The 24,268-nt window shown below is 48.3% G+C and overlaps 2 protein-coding genes across 2 annotated transcripts; both read right to left on the reverse strand.

Annotated features, from left to right (window-relative positions):
- Nucleotides 1-9,860: 9,860 nt before the first annotated feature.
- EAH_00002900 (hypothetical protein, conserved) lies at nucleotides 9,861-10,660 on the reverse strand (the record flags this gene model as incomplete). The annotated part of the gene is made up of 2 exons (XM_013394000.1): nucleotides 9,861-10,094; nucleotides 10,259-10,660. 2 exons carry the CDS (start codon nucleotides 10,658-10,660, stop codon nucleotides 9,861-9,863), a joined length of 636 nt encoding a protein of 211 aa, XP_013249454.1.
- Nucleotides 10,661-22,164: 11,504 nt separating this feature from the next.
- Nucleotides 22,165-22,932, reverse strand: EAH_00002910 (hypothetical protein, conserved; the record flags this gene model as incomplete). Its single annotated transcript, XM_013394001.1, has 1 exon — nucleotides 22,165-22,932. The coding sequence occupies one exon, from the start codon at nucleotides 22,930-22,932 to the stop codon at nucleotides 22,165-22,167; it is 768 nt and encodes a 255-aa protein (XP_013249455.1).
- Between the last annotated feature and the right edge of the window lie 1,336 nt (nucleotides 22,933-24,268).

Genomic DNA, 24,268 nt, shown 5'->3' on the forward strand with positions numbered 1-24,268 from the left:
CATGAGTTCGTATTGCTGAAGGACAGGGCTCTCGGTTGGCAGAAAACACCAAACCCAACAAAAGAAAAAAAGGCACAAGAGTAGGGCCAACGAGCACACATGAACGACAGCCAGAAGCAAATGCTGGTTGGAATACAACAGGAAGGAATTCGTCTTAGCTCCCGATCCTGCCGCAGCTAGCCCGATGCCAGTAACGCCGATTAAATGAAAGAACACAACTAGATGAGCGCAGTTGCTGCTGCCGCACCGGAATGGTGGTCGCCAGATGGCCAAAAGTGAAAAAAGCAACATTAATATCGCCGCCGTTGCCGCTCTTGCAGGCTCCCCTAGTGGGTCCTGCAGGATTGCTTCTCCAAGGGAACCGGTTGGCCCTTGTATCTCTAGCGTCGCTGATGCCTTGCCTCCCAAGCTCGCAAGCCACCCAAGACCGGTAGGTGGGAGTGAACTGCGCTGACCTAAAACGGACGAGGATGTGATTAGTGCAGCCTTCAGGAAGAGCAACCATATCCTAAAATAGCTTCGGAAGCTTCCGCCTTTAAAGGAGGAAACAAGCCAAACCTTGTTTTCCATCCATTCACTGTTTATGTAGAGGAGATACTCTAGTTCCCTCTGCTGGATGTATTCCTCCTGCTGTCGGCCTTGTCGCGCTACTGTGGCCTTTCTCACATCGTTAAACAGCTCGAACACACCTCGTAAAAAAATGGTTGACACACCTACGAAGCATACTAATCTGACTGTCAGCAGACCGGTCGATGCGCAACAATCAGCCTGGTCACTGCAGAAAATTAACGGTAGCTCTATTGCCAGGCAGGCGGGCAGGAAAAAAAGCGATATCGCAGCTGCCAGTTTTGTAGCCACACCTAAAATGTCATAGAAAACAAGAGCAGCTTGGGAACCTATTTTACGGGCTACAGTCTTGCACCGCGTGAGAATCGTTGGCGAGCTCGTTTGTAACGAGCACGCTAGCATGGCTGTGACCGAGGGCCGAGCTTGCGAAGGTCGTCGAAGCCTCTGTAGTTCTTGCTCTCTTTTAATCTTATCCAACTCTCGCTGCCGCTCATGAAACTCGTAGGCATAAACAACTCTCGGCCATGTGGCAGTAGGCACGGCGGCTATTAATAACAACAGCAAAAGCACGAAAGCTCGCCCAGGTGCATTAAGGGGATAGGGACCAAGCTCATTTGTTGTTGACAGAGGGCGCAGGAATGTCGGCACGTCTACGAGAAACAACGCAAAGCCCCTGGTCCATATATTCCACCCATACGGGAGAAAAGGCTGTAGAGCTGAAAGTAAGATGGCCAGCAGTTGCAGGCCGTCAAGCAGTAACCAGAGTTTTTCATGCCAATAGAGGCAAACATTGCGGCGCGGCGGTTGTTTGTCGCCGATGCATCCCATGGTAGAGACACAGCCCCAGTATCAAGAACTACCTATACATGAGCAGTCGTGAACATATTGGTAGCGCTTCTCCAGAGGGTAACGAAAATTCAGCTGGGCAACACTAAAAAAGTGTGGCGTAACAAAAGCAGCCCTCAAAAAAAAATTACTTTACTGTTTTGGATTTACAAACGTTGATTTTCCACATAGAATGAAGCACGGGGCTGCCCCTGCAGATGCATGCTCTCTGGGGCTGGAAGACAGATGCCTTCCCAGATTCCTAAGGGGACATGGGCATTCGTATCACCCAGCGTATTACGAAACGATAGTTGTGAATCGCACTACTCGAGCACAACAGTTTAGCAAGTGTAGACTCTCTATCTTGCTGTTGCCCACTCCAGAAGCTTTTTGAGATTAAATAAGGGTATCAACTCTACCGATCGGTGCATATGTAAACGGGAACCACACTCTAGTAGCCCCCCTTAGCCGAACAAGAAAGGAATAGCTGTTGTCTATCACTCCTGCTAGTTGCTAGCTTGGATATGGAGGCGTCCTCTAGCGTCAACTTGCGCTCAAGCCATCCAATAATTCCAGAACATTCCCTGCTCCACTAAAACGGCAGGGTACGCGTCAGCATCACTGGCCTTATCTGCGTTTGGATCAGTCTAAATTCGGTGTGGGATTAAAAGGCATTTCATTTCACAGCTCTGCTAGATCTCCTCATGCATGAAACCCTTCACGTTTACCTTTTGAAGCACAGGTAGGCGAGAAGTCGAAGCACTTCAAATAGTCCTGCCGGGTAATTCACCTTGTGGATTGCTGGCGGCCAGACTCCGGCCACTTGTAAGCCTTTGCTTGCATGTTGTCTCCTTGACTATTAAGCCTGGAATTACATCAAGAACTCCTTCCCGGTCGGGGAGGCTACCAGCCTCGGGTGCGCAAAACGCCAAGATATAAGCTGAAGCGACGTGGAGTGATCAGGCTTGAACTGGTCATGTGATGCGTCAAACCCCGTCCTGCTAGTCTGAACAATCTTTAAAGTACTCATGCCGTTTCCTCGCAAGGAAAAGGCCACTTACTTGTGGAGCTGCGTTACATTTTGGACTAGCTGTGGGTATGTTTAAGCGGTGACACGGCCATTTTCCGACGTGGCTTACTGTCGTATCTTAGCGTATGATATTCGGGGAAGTACGTGCCGTAGTCCTGGTGGCAAAAACGGAATTCCGCCTAACATGCTTCAACATTATGAAGTTAGGAATAGAGCTATGATTTGTAATACTTGTTTTGCATCCGTTACCAGAAGGAACATGAAAAAAAAACAGGTTTTGCCTAAAAGTCGACGATGGTTATCAAGAAGCTGACTACTCCCAGGTCTATGTAATGAAAAATTCCGTTGAGGAAGCCCTCCTAGATGGAAGCTGTTGTTCTTTCCAATTCTATAAATATTCTTTTCAGCTGGCGCTTTTACAGCTAAGCCTAGTCTGAAACCCGATAACACTCTTTGCAAGCGAGACCGGCATAAAGCTCAGCTTTTCTCCAAAAAGTTGAACAATACGCACCAACCATCCATTGAATATACCATTGGGTCTGGATAGCTTAAGGAATGAACAATCCTTTTGGGGGGTAGCCACGACGCTTACAACCGTTTCAAATGAGCAGTGCGTTTTCCGCGTTTTCTATGTAGAGATTGCTTGTACAGCCTTGTCTGCTTTGAATGGAAGACTACCACGCCAAATAAGTGCGTGCTTCTGGCGACCCATTTGGAAGGCTGAGATAAAGTCTTCCCAGTCTGGGGTGACTGATCTCTGTCAGCTTTGATCTTGACCTTCGCGTTTTGGAGAACCATCCACAGTATACTGGGCGATAGCGCCCCTCGAGTACTCACGTACGCATCGAAAGCCCTGTTGTTGGGACCCCACCTTTGAAAGCCAGGTGAGAAGTGTTCCATATGCTGTAAACTGTTCCTCAAGGATTAATGGAGCCTTTACAAGGACTAGGTTCTCAACATCCACCTCTAAAGATAAAACCTTTCTCAACGAGTTTCCTCAGACGGCCAAGCTAGGTACCCAGCTATTGATTAATATTTCGAAGCAATCCTTGAGCCAATGTAAGCAAAGTACTGTAAGCAGTTTCTGCCAAAACTTTCTGCATTTTTTTGGGAGCAAGCGTACACCTCCTTCACACATCAAGTTGAAGCTTAAGAGGCGAAACAATTTCATGTGAGTTTACCAGACCACTCAATCGGCAAAACTCCAATTCTGCTTAAAATAAGGAGTCCACAACTGTATTTCCTCCGTAGGAGGCCCGCAACGATTCTCCAACGTACACAGGCAATGGGCGTCGCAAATGCCACCCACAAAGCATTGCCAAACTTTTCCACCATCAGACATACTATAATCAGTGCAAATGTGGCATAATATGTTACTGTGGGGGAGGAAGAGCGTTTGTCATTCCCTGACACGCCCTAAAAATTAAATGCACCCTTGCAGTTCTGCTCAGCGGGCAAAGCTGCCAATCCAAGAGCTGCTTGGATTGCAAGTTTTGCCTTGTTTTCTTTGTATCCCGAAGTAATCACCTCGCGGACAGTCCTAAAATAGCGTGGTAGGCCAGGGGCGGCTAACGCCCTGCTGGAGCCCGCAGTTTTACTGCATGTTCCGCTCCTATGTGCGTTTTATGCAAAGCGCATTGGAACAGCCTTGCTTGAATGCTTTGGAGCAGCCGCACCAGCTCCAACAATAACATGTTCCCATTTGCTGCCATCAGCTAATCCATGGATGGGGCCTTGGGCAAGCACAGCTGAGCAGTATTATCGTCATCGGACTCCCGCAGCTGCTGAGTTCCCCTCGGGCGGCTTCCCCAAGCAGTATCCGGTCCACAAATGTTCCAGCACACATAATAGCTCGCGCGAATTGGGGGTTCCTCCTTCTATCCGAGTACCCATTCAACAGAGAAGCCTGAAGCATCTCCGTGAGCTATCCAGTGGATTCTGGCAGGCAGCTTGGGAAACTCACGACTCCTGCGTAGTTCAAAAGCTTACGTTCCAAATACAGTGTACGAGAAAAAATCCCCGCTTCCTTTTCTTCAGTTCCTAGCCTTTCGCATGAAGTGTAGGCAAGCCACAGTATACGGTTTTAATACGTTGGTAGCTTTGTGCCCCACGCCTTTCAGCAGCAGCTACATGAGCGCTGGAACATAGAGACCACCAGCGTAAGTTGGTTGGCTATTACTGGAGCCGAGAAGTTCACCCCTACGGCGCCCGTGGGTCAGGCACGAAGTTGAATGCGGGCGCGAGGCAATACATATACCCGACTTTTCTGGCGATTGTCGCCTTCAGCCTGCTCTCAACAAATCTAATGCTGTCTAACAAATATGGGGATAAACAGCGAGTAGGGAAAATGCAATCTAAATGGTAATGAACTAACCTGGCAAACTAGCTAATTTGGCACTGCTGTGGAAGACTACCAACATCTACAACTAGGCTGGCGTTGCTACGGCATGAGCCGCCGTTGCCCTTATCAGTGTACTCAATTTTTAGTCGAAGAGTGAGGCGTCAGGAAATAAACACTGATGGCCAATAACGCAATCTAGTGTCTGACATTCGGCAGTTAGCAAGCTGCCAGCATACCCTTCTCAATACGCGCTGTAGGATCAGAGTGGTGGTTGCAGCAGGCGAAACACTCAAGCAATCTTTTTGTGCATTTATCGCACGGCTCCACGCGCCCAATTGGATGTGATGCAGGTTGGACCATTGGCGCGAAACCGAGGTCGACACTTGTGGGAATGCAGGATCACACGTACGCTTGGTTCGTTCTGTTGGGAAATGGAACGTCAGATCTATCTGATTGTGCCAACAATGGCCGAGTAGCAGGTAAAATCGCGATCCATATGTTTTTGGAGCATCACTGCACTGCTAAATCAAAGCCAAGCCCCACAAGCCCACATGTTGGACTGAAATACTTCAGTATCAGCCGCCTGCCATTTTGAAGTTCATTTTCATTGGGACTTCCTGTAAGGTGTTTGGCAACGTCGTGAGTTTGGCTGTCCTCAAGCATGAAGCAAGGCAGCGCCGGTTTTGCGCTGGGGTAAGCCGCAAAACCCGGTTCATACCCAGCTCACGTATCGACGGCACATCTTATTTACCAGGGCTTGTGCGCATGCATAGCGCTTCCATAGTAGAGTTTGCAGATTCTCCGGAAAGGCGGGGCCTTGCTTCGATATTGTGATGCATCCCCTTCTGATAAGCAAGCTGCCAATAGCAGCGGCAGCTGGGTAGTGAAGAAAATAATGCCTCCACTACCACACCGCGTAGCACCGCCAGTGACAGTCAGACTCTCAGCAAGTGCATGACATTATTCTTGAATTAGTCACTCCGCAAATTTATGCCTGGAAGGGTTGCTGATACTGCCCTGTTTCCAATGCGATGTGACGCCAAGCTGTTGGGTATCTGCCAAAAGGGGTACTGTAGCGCATAAGAACTACAATGGTTGACAAATTGGGCCTGTAGAGATCTATCCTGCAGCGATGGTACAAATAATATATGACTACAGGCAAGTCAAGTCATTTAGATAGAAAATGGAGCCATCACGCTAAGTGTGCTCGCCCGCTAGCCAGGGTGTGGGGCTGGCTGGCGTAGGAGTCGAGGCGTCGATCCGAAAGGATCCCAGAGAGTTCATTGTAATTACGGACTGCGCTCCTAAATAGGTGCAAATAGGACCGATTAGGAGTGGCACCTGAGGGCATTGTTCACTACAGCTAGAGATCCTGATGCTTCGCATCATTCAAATAGGGAAGAAGCTGAAGTTCCAAGAGCGATTGTGGGGGATATGGCGCAACTTTTCCCCGTTATATCCGGTTGTGCGTATTCAAAACTAAACTGCTTTTTTATTGCAAGCGGCTCAACTGTGGGAGAGATGCTCGCAGTCTGCTTCTCCCCTCAATCGTCTGGTACAACCAAATTAGAGTCTTCGAGCTTAGCTGATGATCGTCGTGAGCTGTAAGAGACTCAAGAAGCTTTAGAAGGGATCCCCCCACCAAAGCAGCTGACTTTTGTTCCAGTCTGAAGGCGTCCTGGGCATAGGGGCACAGGGACCTGAGTATGCCAAGAGGGGAAGCTGCCCGTCATGCATTCTAACGCAGCTTGCTGCCACTGCTTCTGCAAGGCACCGCAACATTCAACCATGCCAACAGCGGTTTTGACGCATGTAGTAGAACTGTTGAAACTTACTTAGTCCTCAGAAGCTACCTTGCATACGCGACAACTGCATATACCGCATGTAGATCCCATGGGAAGTGCAGAATAACGGTAACAGTTGATCTTCCTCGCCCTCGAGTAATCATATGCGTATTACTAATGATTATTACTAATGATCTCTACCCACTGCCTTGAGTAGCGCTACTGGTGACGCACTCCGACGCAAATGTACTATACTCTTTCATAAAGCCACAGAGTATCTGAATGTACTCACATGGCCCTCGTGGTTACACTTGAGCAGAATGATTAGAGATGCTTATGCACCCTACCTGTCATTCTGAGAAAGACCGTTATCTACAATTGGTAGAAAGACAAACTAGGCCAATCTATTAGATATGCAAAAATAACACTTGGCTATCCGCTTTGGGCACAACTATTCCGTGTTCGCTTGCGACATATCCGACTGACACGCAGGAATAGAAATGATTTCGGCGTTCTACTCGTCAATTGTTTTTTACCCGAGTAGATGATAGACCGTCGCCATAGTTTGAATGATGCATTGAACCACTCTTCTTGGAGTGCCGGCACGGTCGACATACTTAACGGTACATCACATATGAACTATTAAAAATAAACATATGCTGCTCTGTATCCTTCAACAAATTAGTGAAGGCGGTTTAAATGCGTCTGGCGGCTTGCATACTTGAATTGAATGTATTGGCCCCCTGCAGATGACAGTGATGGCAAAATGCATTTCCATCGGAAAAAGCTGAGGATCAGATGAGCGATGATACCTTCACTTTTCCGTCTATAGCGCTTGCTACCCAGAGCATCTAGCAAGTCTCCACTGCATGCAGTATGAACTTTCCGCTAAAGTTCGGCACTATGTGAGCAATATATCATTTGCCCGGAACGCTTGACATGGAAACGGATTGCTGGGTCTCGCGCTCCAGCAGAGGCCTTCCTGAAAAGGGTACAATCCAGGCGACTAGACTGCGGCATAAGGATGCAACAGTGGCCTCTGCAAAAATAGATGACGCTGGGCAGGTAGCATAGTTATGCATAATGTTGTGAAGTCATGCTTATCCTGCGTTCTCGCAGAACTTGCGTTGGTCTGTACGCGCGTTCGCTGCCTTCCGTCGCACAGCCTCCGTTTCCGTATTGAAATGGCATCGATTGGTGCATCAATCTACATCTAGAGGGCTGAGTACGTGAGATTTCACTGGGAGCCGTTAGGCTTCTGCCGGCTGCGTACGACGGTGGTGGCTCCTCAGCAGTTAATGAGCCATCTCTTGACAACCCGATGCTGCTGGCAACTATGCACGCAACAACACGGGGTAGTACAGCATTAACAAGGCAGAAACAGGCAGCAGACCACATTGTGCAAAACTGCTCAAATGCTTTATCTGCTGGTTGGCAAAATTATAAATGAGCAGCTGGATTACACTGTAAACCACTTGCATAAAAAACACTTCTCACAACTACCCTGCAGAATTACTTCAAGGAAACTTACCAGTCTGTTCAGAGAGACTTTGAAAGTTCCATGGCTTGTGCGTAGTGCTTGTAAAATGCTTCATATCCCAGGAGGAAACGCACGGCAAGGCCAGTGCTGCGGTGCTTGAACGACCAGAAACGGTGATAGAAGCGTCGACGGGACATATATGAACCGTTTCCAAAGAGGCGTCGGGTTCACAAGCAGTTTTACTTGTACCACTTCCAGGAAGCCCCTCAAGGGCATGCGTATGAGCTGAGACTGAAGAAACGGCTCTTGTGACAGGACATACTCTTGAATCGGATTCCTCGTGCTTCAAGGGTCTCTCCGCCACTACCTACAGTTCCGCAGAGCATTGTCTACTTGAAAAACAGCTATCAAGAGAGGGAAGCTATAGTGACCCTTACCGTTTAAGTGTTTCCGCCTCCTGCATACAAGCTGGCGGCACTGTTACATGTTGGCTTTAATGCAAGTCATTCGAAGTTGAATGGCACAGACGAAAAGGTGCGTTGTGAATGCTCCAACTCAGGCGGGGAACGCAAGGCACTGGCTAAGAAAACAAGTAGTTGTATGCTTTATTCACCACATCTGTCCGTTCAGTGTAGGCTACTGAATAATGAATACCCCGGGAAATCGCTCGATAAGTGGCGGTTCCTCTCCATTTGTGTGTGCATTGCAGTCTGAGGGTTTCCCAGTAGCATGTTCGCGGAGCGTACTGAACCATTAATCGAAACGGGCGAGGGTTGGCTCTTCTTAAGAATTGGCTTAGGAGCTTGGCCACATCGTCGCAGACCTCCTACTTGTGAAAATCCATCTTGATGCTTGTCCGCCCTACTCTTGGCCGTACACAAAGGTTTGCCGTGCTGTCGAGGTATTTTTACATTTACTGAGTCAAACCACTGCAGAATTCGTTGTGCGCGCCTTGCCCTTCGCACTGAGCACAACAAGAGGTAGCCTACTGGTGAAATACTACGAATTACTTCCTGGAGTGGAATGCAGTAAGCGTTTCTTTCTCTAACGGTAGATGGCGACGAAATCGGCCTTCTGGTTTCGTACGCAGCACCTGTATGTGTGGTCGGAAATCCCATGCTGCGCAGGCTCGCGTTGATAATAGTGTTGTGGAGGAGTAAGCACTCCGCTTCTGTTGCTGGGGATGCTGCAAGAAGCCACATTCATTTTTCCTGGCTTTGCTTAGTGTTTGCCAGTTTCACTGGCTAGTTCTTGCAAGCAGCAGCAGTGGAATCAAGGTGGCTCTTTGCCTGGCCTCACGGCGTTTACAGCATCGCTAGAGGAGTCGGCATGAACAGTGCTTTGCATATAGGGTTTTCGATGGAGATGCTGGTATGAAGGAGGAGAATTCCTATGTAGGAAGGTGCGATCGGATTTTGGTCCGCGTATTGATGGGGCTGCCCCTCCGAATAGGGCCATTAGCTATCTCAACTAGCAACTGTTGCCTAAAGGAGTAGGTTTTGGTAGCTCACTTCCAGATAGTGTCTGCAACACCAAACGCTGTTTTTCTGCCGATCTCAGTAGTACCAATGCACCTGGTTGCACACGCAGTGGCGGCGTTCTGCTTGACAGGAACTTAATGCAGCGATCCGAAGTCCACCCAAACCTGCACGCATTCTGTGGTGCACATAGTGAAATATCTCGCCTCCTGGATAAAATGCATGCAATACTATATTGCAATTACATACTGCGACTCAAATGGGAGAGCTGGTTGGAATCATGCGACTCCACGATTTGTCCAGCCAACGGAAAGGGCGTGCGCCATTTTTTTAGGGACATGTAATAACTGTAAGACTAGTAACACGACACGGTTCTCCAACCTCGAAGCGATGCAACGAGGATTATAACCAAATGCTCAATCTGGGTGACATGCTTGACTTGCTTCACAACGAAGTATACAATGGCAGGCACAGCTGCTAAGGTAAGATCCTCGGAGGAGTGCAACAAGCAGCTCCCTCCCTGTTCTACTGCGTCGTCGATGAATGCAACAGCTGCTGCTAGGTCCTTTAGTTTTTCCTTATCTATGGCCTGCATGAACAGCAAGAACAATCTAAATCGTCTCGGGAAGGCAAGCGCCTTGAATATGTGCTTGAGCGGAGCCGAAAACACATGAATGTTGCGAGCGTAACTGCGCAGTTAATAGAAACTCTGTGAAGCATTAAAGCAATGGAGTGCCTACACAACAGCCCTACCGACTCGCTAAACTTCTCCCCCTGTTGCCAGTGAAGTTTGAGGTGGCGGGTTGGGGACATCAGCGTTGACTCATCTGACACCACATTTGCTGGGGAGTCTTCAGATGGTTGTGGAAGGCCCTCATCAATAGCCATAATATGGGAAATTTTGTTTGATGTTAAGAATTCTTTGTCGACAACGACTGGACTCAATGAAAAAAAGAGGCCGTCCTTAAGCCGAAAAGGCCCATACAATGCCCCATCGTCTCCAGTCACCGCTCGACCATATCCAACAAACTCGCATTTATCCCCAGTATCCAGATTGCTCTCCAGGCGTTTTATTCGCTCATTCGTTGTGTCCTGTGGGATGATTCGAGGCTGATTGCCGTCGCCCTTGGCAGAACAAGAGGTATGCTTCTCCATTTTGTGGCTTGGCGTGGCTTAGGGGAGTGTTGTGGGAAAATCTGGCTTCTCAAAAACTGTCATGACAACTAGATTACTAAGTGTAGAGCTAGTTCTGCTCGTAATGGGTTCCAGTCCTGTTGCCGATTGAACAAAGACCTCAAACCTGCCGAGTATACGTCCGACTATCCGTGCTGCCAGTTGACAACAGGCTCCTGGCAGTTCATTTTAAGCTGGACAAAGGGGAGTGCGCACAGCAACGAAACTGATGCTGGACGACGAAATAAACAGAGGAAATATGCTCTGATAATTTTCTGACCATGAGAAACTCAAGGGCAATGCTTCTGAAGCGCTGCGCAGGTGGCTTCACAAGTGCAACGTCGCCACAGCCTCGTGGGAAACAGGGAGGACGCCGGTTCAAGGCCAAGGAAAAGGGCCTTACAGCTGCTTAAAAGGCTTGATTAGGCGCCTTTGGATTTTTCATGTTGATATTCTGCACTGGTGGGTTCTAAGCGCCTACTGAAGCTTATGTGACTTGATTCGGTACCCTGAAATTTTCCGTGCCGACGTTGGGCACTATTTTTACCTTGGGTGACCTGATGTGGACCCTCAAAAAAGTGTTGAAGCGAACAAAAGGGAGTTGGATGCAGGGGAGAATCAGTCTTCTAATGATTTTTGGGAACCATATCTCCGTGTGGACCGCATGGTCAAATTGTTGGAGACCTTGTAAGACACGTTACTCACGACCTGTGAGTCAGTTATTTATGCAGCATGAGAAGCTGGCCGGCTATATGCACTGATACTCATGAAACTTTCACCAGGAGACACATTTTTTCTAATGAGAAGCTTCCTTCGTTTCAATGGATGGAAATGCGGCGGGAAAAGGCTGCAGTTCAGCACAGTTCCAGCTGGTAAAGAGCGCCGCAGTTGCTGCAGACCAGATCCTGCTTTAGATGCATACTGTATCTGACTTCAAATGCAAAAGGCAAAGGATTTAAGGCAATGTGATCTGCCGCACTGAACTCCTGGATAATTGGTAGACATCTTTAAACGTGATATTCACTAAATACACGACCCATGCAGCCCCGGAGAGTTTCACCCGCATTAAGTTAGCACACAGCACAGCTGAAATGCTACTTAGTAGCTGCGCTTGTTTCACCTTTGCCTGCTTATTTCCCCTTCATCTTTCGACACAATAAGTGCATGGCCGGCCTATGATAGTACCTGCACAACACTCCTACCGTTTCCCACGTGGGATTCACCGAAAAGCAGCCGAATGAATTCAGCCTGCAGATTAACTGGGTACAGTTGTCCTGATTAAACTGGGAAAACTCCTGCACTTTCGTGACGCAGGTCTACCCATGTATTTGTTTAGGAGTCAAGTAATATTGTCCAGATTTCGTACAAATCCTGAAGTCGTTGGATTGTATGCGGGAATTATCGCAAAACGGAAAAACCGCCTACGAACTTGAGTAACAAAGTCTCGCGGTGCGCTTGAGTCTACACGTCACAGCAGACTGACACTACTGAAACTCGTTGGCATTCGTTTGCCAAATTTGAGAAGCTCACTCGTATCCTCATAATTAACCTTGCGGCGTCGGTGTAGCATTATCTTTTTGATCATAATACACGTATTTCAGCCCGCTTCCAAGCTTGGCACTGGGAGCCAAAAAGGTCTTTTACCGTTCTATTCAGTGTTACTGCACGCCCCCGTGGGGAGATTGGTTGCACTTGTACGTGAAATTGCGTTGAACTACTAATGGAAGCAAGGGACACTGCGGCAGAGGGCGCCTGCTTTCCACACCAGCGCCGGGCCCCTGGAAAGCTGTGCCTATTACGCCTGGAGACTGGAGGGGATGCCGTTAGTATTTTGCGACATCTTTTCTTGAACCCTTTTACCCTGTTAGAGAGCGCCACGGTCTTCACCTGCCAAGGAACCGTGTTGCTGGTGGGCTGAACTATCTACGAACCCTAGACTTTACAGCTTACCGTAGAGGACGCTATCGTTATTATATATTGACCCGGAGTCAGGAAGGGCTAAGCTGAAGACTAGAATGATGCGCATTCGAAAGGGGCCTTTCTTAGGCGCTGATTAGCTTGGCCACGACTTACTCAAGTGCTCGTCAAAGGAGCCTTAATATCTAAAGCCTAGACACTGCGGATGAGGCGTCTCTTGCAGCTAGAGCTCAAGGCGCCAGCTAACTGGACAGCGGTAACTGGCTTATGGGATGGGCGAGGCTTAGCTCACTTGAGCTCATTTGCAGTCGGCATCTAGAGAGGTCCTTAATGCCTTTGGCCCTACATTGCATATGATTCGTTCAGTGGCCATAAATGCGGTTTCTGCCGCCTTTTGTTCCCACTAGTCAGGGCACGGTGCCAGCCGCTGTATATGGTCATGCTCTATCTTCAAATGCCTTGCCTGATGTTTCAATAACTGCACTCATTCAAACTGAGGTGGTCGTCTGTTGGTGGAATAACCAAGTTTCGGTTCGCTCCGCACTTTTTTTGGCACACCGGCTGTTTTGTGCGTGTTTTTAGTATGATAGTGGCAGAGTCCTGCCACTATATTTCTACTTCCGTAGCAGGCGCTACTGCACAAAGTTAAGGAGATCGTTTGTCGAAATTAGCTTGCTTGCCCATATGCCTGCCGGGCTTTCCCAAATTCGCCTATTTATTTGCACGCAAAATGGGTGCACTCATAAACTACCGCCCAAACAAGGGGTAGGAGCTATTGCGAGGCAGGAGGAACTAGCTTTGCACTGAACTGGCACAGCGCAAGTTTTTCATGACCCACGTGGCGTGCTTGAGCTCTTGGACAAACTTGGAGAGGTTGTCAGATATATGAGAACATGTAAGATGCCTGAGTCTGGGCTTTAGCGCCGGCAGTGGCGCCTGGCATGTTAACCTGCTTGATCCGCAATACTGACCAATCAACCTAATATTTCATCGACAGTGTCGAGAAGACAGCATGCACAGTGTGCGTTTTATTGAGTACTCCAAAAACAAGTTTTACTTGTGGACGATGTTTCCTTCGCAGAAATGGGCGAAGAAGGTAAGAGGAATGATATTCCATGCGTGAGGAAAATATGACCCTTCACAGGTAAAAACATTAGCACCAGCATCGAAATGCTTAAGACAATAGTTTTCCAGATGGTTATTAATATCTCTTCAAGCCTTCATGCGTTCTGAGCAGAGCAGCACATGGTACTGGTGCTGGTGGGGAGATGGCAGGACATCGCTGAAAGTACTGCCGCAAGGCAAACCCGCGCAAAAGCACGCCCAGTCGCCTTTGACAGGTGTACTACCCAAATTGTCTACCTGCCTTTCACTAGGCACACTACACAAGAAACATAGAAGCGGCTATATACTTTCAACCAAGCTAAGCTCACCCCTTTGCCTTTCCCCAAAATGCTTCCCAGCACATGCTCTCGTTTGTCGAGTCGTCCACGCAAAAAGCAGGACAAGAAGGCCTAGACAGGCTGGCAATTAGAACACTGCAAAACCAACTGTGAAAAAAATGAAGGGAATCAGGAGTGCTGCACATGCTGCACATACATCGTTCTGCGGTTGCACACCTCATGTGGCTGACTGATGCCGGGGCAAAGGCGTAGTCCACTCGTCACCTGGAAACATCACAGTAGCCAACGCGGGGTATAAGCCTTCGATTTGTGGGGGCGGCCCAACCTTAGACAAAATAAAAGATTGACACGCAGCAGCATAGTATGGGAAATGCAGAAAGGCACGCCAGCACCAAGTGGGAACCAAACCCCAAAGTGAGACACAAATGAGAATGCATTCCGCTGAACAAGCGCGCCAGTCAAAGGGGAAGGGATGTGCTCAGATCACTGCCAAACAGGCAAACGGTACAGAAAAGCACGTAGGAATAGGGTGTAGAACTTCATCTGACTTTTGACAAGGCGACTCACTCTCGCGACTGCAGACAGCTCATAAATAAATTCTGTTGTTCATGCCGATGCTTGCATTCGGTGCCGGCGAATCAAGGAGACCATGTAGTTGCCTCTGAGGGTTTCTCAAGCAGTCGTTATTGACGTACTCAGGTTTCCTATTTCTTGGCCAGTCCAAAAAGAGCTCGTTTTCTGTCACACGTGCCCATCACATAAGACTGTCTTGCGGCCTTCGCTGTCCTCCAGGTGGCTGCTTCCATAATGGCTTTACTGACGTCTAGTGGGGAGAGTTCGAGCGCAATTCGTTGCTTCTCTTGACCACCATAGACAACGGAGATTTTGAATAGTGGCGTGGTATGATGGCATCTTCATTTGCGGGGAGATCTAAATGGTAAGCCAACTCGCTTACCAGAGGGCAAACAACAAAGCTCCCTAGCCAGTGCCCGGCGCACCTCGTTTGATCTTCACCCTCCTTCGCACATTCTAAAGCATGATAATATAGGAAGAACAAATCCCTAGAGGTTAAAGCAGCTGCCAAAAGATTGTGCAGCAGTTTCTTTCCTGGCTGTAGGAAGATGAGGATTGCGGGGTTGAAGTATCACCCAGCGCTACACAAGGAAGGAGAGCAAGCCACTCTAATAAAACTTCAAATAACAGAGCAGGGAATACTCCACCAGCGTGCGGTGTGTGCGTTTCATTTGATTGCGAGCCTCCCGGGTGTTCTCTGTAGTTTCGTCACGGTCGATGTTGAGCGGCACCATGCATTCTATAAAAGGAGGATAACTTCGGATTTCTGGCAGTATGAGCGACGACGAGGAAAGTATAGATTGTTGAGACTTGATCAATCAATAACTGGGGTACTCCCGATTCGATTGACTGGTCCATAAGCGGATTTGGTGAGGCACCGCGATGGGTTTCAATGTGGGTTGATCAGCATTTAAAGCTCGCGATAGCATATACAGCAGCCTTGTGCAAGAAACGTAACTGCTTGGCGTCGACTTCATTCCTTGTTGGAATTTAGTTACCTAAGTTTCATCAGGCTCACTTTAATAAGTTCAGTGCTATCTCATCTAGTAGGAAGGCGAGCCTCATTTTGCGCATTTAGACTGCAATCACTGCACTCTTTATACATTTAATCAACGTTTAATGACATTTTCTAGTGCGTCGGAAAGATGGCCAGCCCTCATATTGGGTTTGCACAGCTTTGCAAAGGAGAGTCATCCTACGAGGAAGACTAAATAGGCAAAAAGCAGCGTTTATAGCAAAACATACAAGTGCAACTAGTGAAGTCTATATTAACCGCGGGTGTAAAATGCGCACTAGTCCCTCCACATTCGTCCGTAGAGTCAGTGATAAGATCACCCACGCCCAGTATATCCAGCAATTTTCACGCAAATTCATGCACAGATGACGATAAGCTGCGCATGCAACAAACAACGCAAAGGGTAGTTCATGCGAGACAAAAGATATATTGGGGACGACCCACTCTGGGGGAAGCCTTTCCCAAAACAAGGATCAGCCTGTTCGCTGTGATGATCGTCCAAGGCTGGTACCGTTGGCTGCCGTTCATTTGTGCTTGGTGCCTTTATTTCCATCTAGGCACAGGCTTTCATTCGAAGGCGTTTGCGGTCCCGCGATGCTGCCCTTTCACTAGCCAAGGAGGGGGCAGTTGGGTCATAGGCAGCGCAGTGGGAAAAACGCAAATAACGGGAAGCATTACCGAAGGAAAGATTGTCGAAGAACTATTATCTTTTTGGCTTACGTTGCGCTTGCTCAAGAAGCCCCTGGGTCTGCTACGCTGCAGCTGGTCACGTGGAACACTTGGAGTGTAAGAGCCTGCACAGTGGCTGGGTAGCCTCAAACACGCAGTCATTTCTTCCACTCGCAAGAAAGTGCATCTCTCACAGTAATTCGTAAGACAGTCCTGCGTAGCGTAAACTCAACACACCAGATTCTGCTGTGACACGGCCGAGTCAAACCGAGGAGTGCAACCCCTCACTAAAGAATACGAATAAAGGCAGGGCCTTACAGATGCATGCGCGTTTACAGTTTGACATGGTCTAATAAAGAATAAACCTGTACATATAGACCAAAATTTCCGTACCCAAGGCAATCTAGGGATGCTATGAAAGTTGCCGTCGCTGAAGGGTTACGGACGGCTTCTCCAGATAACTGGCTGCAATAAACGGAATCGGTCAGATCTTTTCTCCATTGTCTGAATCCCTCTTCAATCAAAATTTTTAATAGTCATTTACGCAACCCCATTCCTATCTCGCACCAACCAAAGGTCGTGGAGACGTATCTCCAACAAGATGGATTTCCTCCGAAGGGCCTCAGTTTACAGTCGGCTTCTCTGTACTGTAGTGGGGGTATCCTCAGTCTTTGAGGAACACTCACGAGGAATAAGTTCGGCGGAGTTTCACGCGTGTTGCAAGCCTCTGCCTTGCTTCTGATATGCGAGCCTCCGACCCCAATTGGCCCTCACCTTCTGAAGCAGCTTGCGCCTCTAGAGCTCCATCTGGAGATGGATTTTACCAAGATGGTAGTGCCACCAGTCACGAATTTCTTGGCTTCTCGCATGTGAGTTTCTGCCCAGAGGGCACGCTGCTCTGAGTTAGAACCCAAAAATTTGTTGCCCTCTCTTTTTTGCCTTGTGGTACTTCAAACATATGGGCACCCTTTGCACATAATCAGCTTCCGCAACTCGGAGTCAAAAACGCCAAGACCTTTTTGCTATACACTGAGTAAGTTGGGTGCTGCTACTTGGTCTTTGACTGCCGACGCACTAACGCTTTTTCTTCTGTGATATCTAAGTTCCTTGCGCTTAGTGGGTTTTCTCCGCGGCCTGCTACACATGCGTGGTAAACGAATATATGCTAAGCAGTACGCTCTGTCGGCACTCTGAAGGCGTCTCACAGTCTAGGGGCTTGGTGATGGTAAGGAAAAACATATGGGAAAATGAGTCGCTTCTCACTTGTCTTTGTAGCGAATCGTATAATGGTTTCAGGCAGGCGGAGGTAAGGCTAGGGATCTACACTGACAGGGCGTAGAGCCTGGGTGACAACGCCTGTACAGTATAGAGGCAAGTCGGGGAAAAAGTCCAAGATGTTTTTAACAGCAAGCAGAACAGGAAGAAACATGTATGAGCAGCCCATATGCAGGAAGGTTCTGACCTTGCAGAATCAAAGGACGTCTGAACGCCTCTAGGTGGCGAGTGCAAATGGGCTCTCAAGTTAGCTAAAGAATTGGGATTCTACTGCGTCAAGCATTTGCCACTGTCAAATTAGTGGTTGCTTAGGCCTTAGAGACGGCTTCTCCTCAGTATCTCGGCGTTAGAGGTTGGGGCGTTTTAACCGCGAGCTTGAACAAGTCGTGGCTTGGCTAAACATAACCGGTGGACACTTTCGACTACTCCTCCGTAGAATTGGAGCGAAAACTTTCACCTCCCAGCCCAGCGTTTCCCTAAGACATATAACTAACTACAGTGGGGTCGCAACGCATATTGTCATAGACGATATTGCTTCAATAGTCAAAAATATCATATTTTCCCCAAGGTATTGTACACTGGGACTCCGGTTGGTCCTTCATTCTTTGCTAGCCAAGCGTGCGAAATCTCCCGAATGTAAGTGCAAATTCCGCAAATAAATGTACCAATCTACCTCTATCCGACTCTCCAAAACTCAACTGTGCCATGTTGGGTCGTGCAACTACCGGAGACGAGCGCTTCGTGGGGTCATGTTGGCGGTTGAGAAGGGCGATGGTCTGCTCATTCCGTACACTAAACTCCTGAGTAAGTCGGTGCCCAAACAAACTGTTCGAGAAGGTGCACTTCGGCACCTTGATTTCGCTGCCTGTTACTTTTATGCTCTGTCGGTCTTTATCGCCCTCCTTTCCCCCTTCCAAAGCGTACGGCAACACATCTTTGCATATCGTGCCTTTTGTATCCATCTAACTACTTCGTACACCTATTGATTTGTGATATACCGATGTTGGGTGGGTAAAAGTAGCGAGGCTACGCGTGCCATACCTCTAAAGCTCGCTACGGCATTTCTCCCTACAATATAAACTGAAGGGCTTGCCCGCCTACGCCCTTGTCTCTTACACTAAGGAGATGTGGAAAAGAAGCATACCCTGCCCTTTAAATCAACGTTTAAAGTGCCATTGAGGGCTGCTCAATGACTGCCAGTTCAACCACAGGATGGAATGAGAGATGTTGGCAAATATGGGCAGAATGTGGGAAAACCAAAGACGCTTAGCGGCCAGCTTGGGCGGTATTTCCTTTTTGATCATTTCTGAACCCGCTAATTCCACAGGACCATAAGCTTTTTTTACCGGGAATAGGATTCACAACTCCTTTCCTGCTTATCAGCGCGTCCACCCTTTTTAACTCCCAGCATATCAAGCCCTCTGAAAACGTATTGGCGCTACTCATTGCACAAGCTTACCTACCAGCTGAAATGTGCTCAATTCCTGTTTTGCAAAGCCTACTTAGAGGGGATAAAATGCTGTCACGATGGGCGATCCTTCTCATAGCCCGTTGTTCGGATACTGTTCAAGACTTTTTGAAAATTTCACTCCCCCCAGTGGTGGGGAAAATGAATCACGCTGGAAGGGGGACTGAAAGAATCTTCCCGTCCTCTGCGTAAGAAAGAAAACACCCGTTGCTCTTGTTCGTTAGGGCTTCATACAGTACGTAAACCCCGTGGGTGGCGGGATATGTTACAAGCGCATCGATATTTTGCCAGAGTAGCACGACGCCTGCGTACATTACGAGAGCTGACTAACTGGAGAAGTACGTTGTGCATACAAACCTGTTCCTGTCAGCAGTATTTCGAGCTCGGCAACCTCTGTAGCGCTGCCAATGGGTACGTTGAGGTTGACTGCCTTTCGGAAGCTTGACCCCTTCCAAAAGGTCACTGCGCCGCCACGGGTTATCGAAGCCCAATCGATCTCTTTACCGGGAGTGGAAGAAGTACCCAAGATGGAGAAAGGCGGGTCTTCAAGTTGCATGAGAACATGCAGGCACTCGGCAGTATCCGGCTGCCACAGACGGATTGTCTTGTCCAGTGACCCTGAATATTGACTCATGCACATTCAGGCGATGTTGAGACGGCCAGACAGGAAAAATTCATCCGGATACATAAGCAAATCTCCCAATTGTTTAGCCCAGTTCCGTTTACCCGAGACCAGTAGATGCTCAACAATCTTCAATGCGGTAATCGAGTCCTGGACATCGGTAAGAATACCCCAAATATCAGTAGCTTAATACGTTCAGCAATCAAAAGCTTGCGCTTGAGGCACTAGGTGCTGCTAGTGCTTAAGAGAAGACAAGTTCTGTCACATTCGGGGGGATGAGAATCTTCTCATCTGACTGTGCCTCACAGTGTGGCCGCCTAGGCGGATAGTTGCTGTGGGGTCTTCTATGCAGTATCTGCTTATATCCCTGCCGTTTCCGGCTGCATATTCCGCATCAAATAGCTACGAGGCAGACCGATCGTGCAAGCACATACGATGAGCTTGCACTGGGGGCAAAACGAGAGCTAAAGCTGTGAAATGCCCTTTACCTGAGAAAAAAAGTCTCTTGGAGTAATAGCCGGCTAGGTACAGCACCTCCAGGTCTTTGCTCCCGCCGCTTCTATACAACTCCTGCGAAAATGCAGTGGCCACAAGGGGAGAACAAGTAATACAATGCCTAACTTGCGATGCCGTACAAGATGCGGATTCTGTAAGGCAATGTATCGCCGATACTGTCATTCTCAGAGGCGATATGGCCGTTTTCCCGTGCAACTAGAAAGCCAGCTTCGTCTCAAGGTGCACCATCATATTCCATACACATTGTCTCGTCATAATTCTCCCGTCTACTTCGTTGACGAACAGAAGACACATCTTGCCGTCGTAGCCACCCGTCAAGACGTAGAATGCATTGCATTTGAAATCGGGCTGGAGTAAGGAGCTCGCTATCCTCGTATCGTCTTTCGATTGCTCCGTCGTATCAGACCACGACTCCATGCAGGCCACTGTGTTCTCATGGAGGTTTTTGCCTGACCAATTTCATATGTGCAGTGTTAGTCATTCGATGCTTGCATCTAGCAATATCCTCTACTGTTAACGGGTCAGGTTTACCGCATGGGCGTTTAATTCCAAGTCCCACTACTCCTTGATGGTTCTATCAACGGTATGGCTTGAGATCTTGCCTTTTCTGTCTAGCACTGGTGCTGAGCTATCGCTGGGGAGAAGCCAGAAACGGACTGAACCGTCTTCATGGCCAGTCAAGAGAACATCCAACCCAGCCAAGAAGGTGAGGCTGACGTCAAAATCCGCATGCACTGCAGTGGTGTCCCATTAGCCTTGAAAAATATAATGAGTATGCAAGGGGGTAAACCGGAGGGGCATTTTAAAGGAGTGCTTTAGATGGTTTAAGATAGACGCGTAGCCTGCCTTGTGACTTCGGCATGCTTGCAGTAGATTGCGGAGACTGCCGTCGCTCTTTGCAGATCCCACCTGAGCAAATGCATTCCAGCATTGTTTTGCTCACTCCACACTAAGAAACATATGGTAAGTGCCAAATGCCTGAGAAGTTATCGATTTTTATTGCTCTTTTTGTTCGGCCCGCTGGTGACTCACAAAAGAAACGTTTTATCAGCTGCCATTGAAAGCAAAAGGCGAGTGTCTCCCATGGGCAACCAGAGCAAATGGGATACAGCACCTAATCGGGCATGGCGTATGGCACAGCCGTTGCTCCTCGGCAAAGGAAGCGTCAATTTCGCAACGGAGATGGCCAACGGGACTTTAATAAAAATTATTTTGGACAAGTGCAATATGCTGTACCCTCGTGGCCGGATAGGACTGGCTCCGTGTTTGTGGGCTTCGCTCGAACAGTAAAGACGGAATGAGTTGATCCAACGACGATTCGCTCGGCCTCTGGACGCACGCCATTCAATCACGTGCAGCAACACTGGTAATTCCTCTGTGAGCAACTTGATCCTGATTGATCGTGTGCAGTGAACCAAATCAACTAGCATATCTTACGCGGGTCAACGAATATGTGGAGAATCTTGTGCTCGCTTATTTGCTGTGAAGCAACTAATTCGTTGGAGTATATATTAAAGTAGCTCAAGGTGCCTGAATCGTCCCCGGCAAGGAGAAGGCTTTGCTTGGGGTCCCATGCCAAAGCCGAAAATGATACACCTCGTGGATTTGCCTGCTTCCACCAGACTTCCCCTAGAAAGGGATCGACAACAGCTATTCCTGTGTCACTTCCAGCAGTGACTACAACAGATTCTAACGGAAGGGAATATACAAGTCTAGTGCACAAGCTGTGCATCTGCATTTTTCGACAAATACTAAAGGCCTCGCGACACCAACGAGAAGACCGTGCTGGTTTCATATTCAACTCATCGAACTCTTGTTCGGCAGCGGAACCACCTCCCTCCAGTAATAATAGCGACCCGTCCGTAGACGCAGCAGAGACGCGCACTTTGTCTCCTGCCCATTTGGCTGTCACACATTCGAACCATGAATGCGTTAGCACCGTTATACCCTTGACTGTAGCTGCACACGACGCAAGCAGAGTCGTTACAGATAAACTTTAGTTATTCGATATTTCCCCACGATATGTGGTTAAAAGAGATTTTGGTTTTTGGCAGAATGCGACAGACATGTAGGGGCAGCTCCGCTTTGCAGCTTTTGCACCAAGGAGAAAGTCGGGGCCTTTCTCAGCGTAATGTCGACAACAAAGAATGAAAGAGATCCGTCAGTGGAGGAAGATATCAAATAAGGCATGCACATAGCCAAGGAGACGATTGTACCGCCGTGACCTCCAACTGTCCGGATGCATTCCACGCTCTTAGTGGAGATGCTCCATATTCGAATTGTGCGGTCTGCTGAGCCACTCAGCAACCACTGGCCCCCTACATCGCGATCTTCCGCAGCTGTTTCAGCAGCAGAGAGTCTGGGAAAGGCCTCGGGTTGAGTGTTGAACGCAAAGTGCAAACAGTGAACTGCCCCACTATGCCCACGGAGCCTCTCAACAGCTGCAGATTTCGGTGAAGGACCAACTAAATCGTGTTGAAAGAAAAGGATATCTCCCGATGATAAACCTATAAAGGTCAGCTTCAGTTCAGAAAAGCGCGCAACTGCAGTAATCTCATTTGCAGTTTCTTCACGAGAACGAGGGTTTCTCCCGAAGATCGCGAAGTCTTCGTGTATGAAGGTATCCGTCACAACAAAAGACATATCATAAGTAAACTTGGGAGGCCGTTTTATGGCTGCCACTATGTCTGCCCTGTTTGTCGTCGCAGAAGATGAGCTGGTGCTGAGCTTTTCTTGGCGGCATAGATAACTAGGGCGCCCTAGAGAGGCACGTGGGCGCAGATTATCAGGCTGCATTGCCAAACTGTTTTCCGACGTCCCAATGTGGAGGCGGAGACGCAGCCTGGGCAGTACACTTTTTAAAGAGAACCGTTTGCGCTTATCTATGGAGCACTAGCCTTTTTGGGATAGCGAGCCCAGAACGTCAAACTTGCCTCGCGACGAATACTGGACTACCCTGCATGCAGTGTATCACACTGACCAATGCCCCCCGTGTTATCATTGATGCCCTGACGGAGAAAGTTGCAATAGTTGGAGCAGGGCAGGCGTCGTGCAAATTCGAAGCACCGACGGAAGCCTACGCCTGTCTAACTGATAGTCGTCACCGGTGATTCACAAATATGAGACATAAGAGGTGAAAATGTTTTAAAAGTACACTTGAAATCTCATTGGTGAATAGCTAAGCATCTGCACCATTTCATTTCCCTCCTGTATTCATGTCCTTCACCAATTTCCATGGACATAGGAGCCCACCAGAAGCTGGACCAAAAGAGCTTATATAGCACATTAATTCTACATAGTTGGCCAAACGGATGATTTTGTGAGGCACATTGCAGATGGTGCTGCTCGTAGAGATCGCCATCTGCTACGTGTCAAACAGAACCAGCCTCCTGCTTTCTGCTCACCCTCGCCGCTACCGACGACGGCGAAACAATCAAAACCAAAAACTCCCTGAAATCCCCATTTTACGTGTCGATTAAGCTCAGTGTATCTAAGTAGATTCCCGTAGGAATAGGTTTTTTTGGTGTTCCCGACAGCAATGGCATGCGTCTTTGTTCATGCTTCATGCTATGCTGTCGAAGCACGTATGGATTATCGAGCGCCCAAGCTAGCAGCTAGCACCTCAAAGAAGTATTGATCACGATATAACAATTTGTTCTTTTGAAATCGGACATCACTGAGATCACGACAAAGGTTTATTTAGATGGAGCAGCGTTTCACAGTACTGCAGTTTCCGAAGCAGTGACCCCGTTGATGCAGACCGAACTCAGGTGAGAGCATCGTAAGCAATCCACAAACATCTTAGCTTTTGACGATTATCGTTGCACCAGTTTCTATTCGCCTAGCTTTGCAAGCAGATATTACTGCAGGGACCTGCGTCTATTGACCAGGCTAAAGTCCGTGAAATTCGCTTGAGCACTTCACACCTAAAGAGTCACTTATCGAGGTGCTGGGTACGTTTGGTGAGACCACTAGAACCCATTATGATGCGAGATAAATACCAGTACAGTGAGGGCATGCGGTTGCTGTTGCTCTCCTGCCCTTTACTCATGCCTGCGACTTCGCGAACTTCTGCTACGTTTAATTTATCATTTCTCCAATTTGTTTTGAGAGGTATCCAGCGTTCTACATC

The sequence above is a fragment of the Eimeria acervulina genome, genomic scaffold, assembly GCF_000499425.1.
Source record: "Eimeria acervulina Houghton genomic scaffold, Eah_scaff10, whole genome shotgun sequence".
Lineage (NCBI taxonomy): Eukaryota > Apicomplexa > Conoidasida > Eucoccidiorida > Eimeriidae > Eimeria > Eimeria acervulina.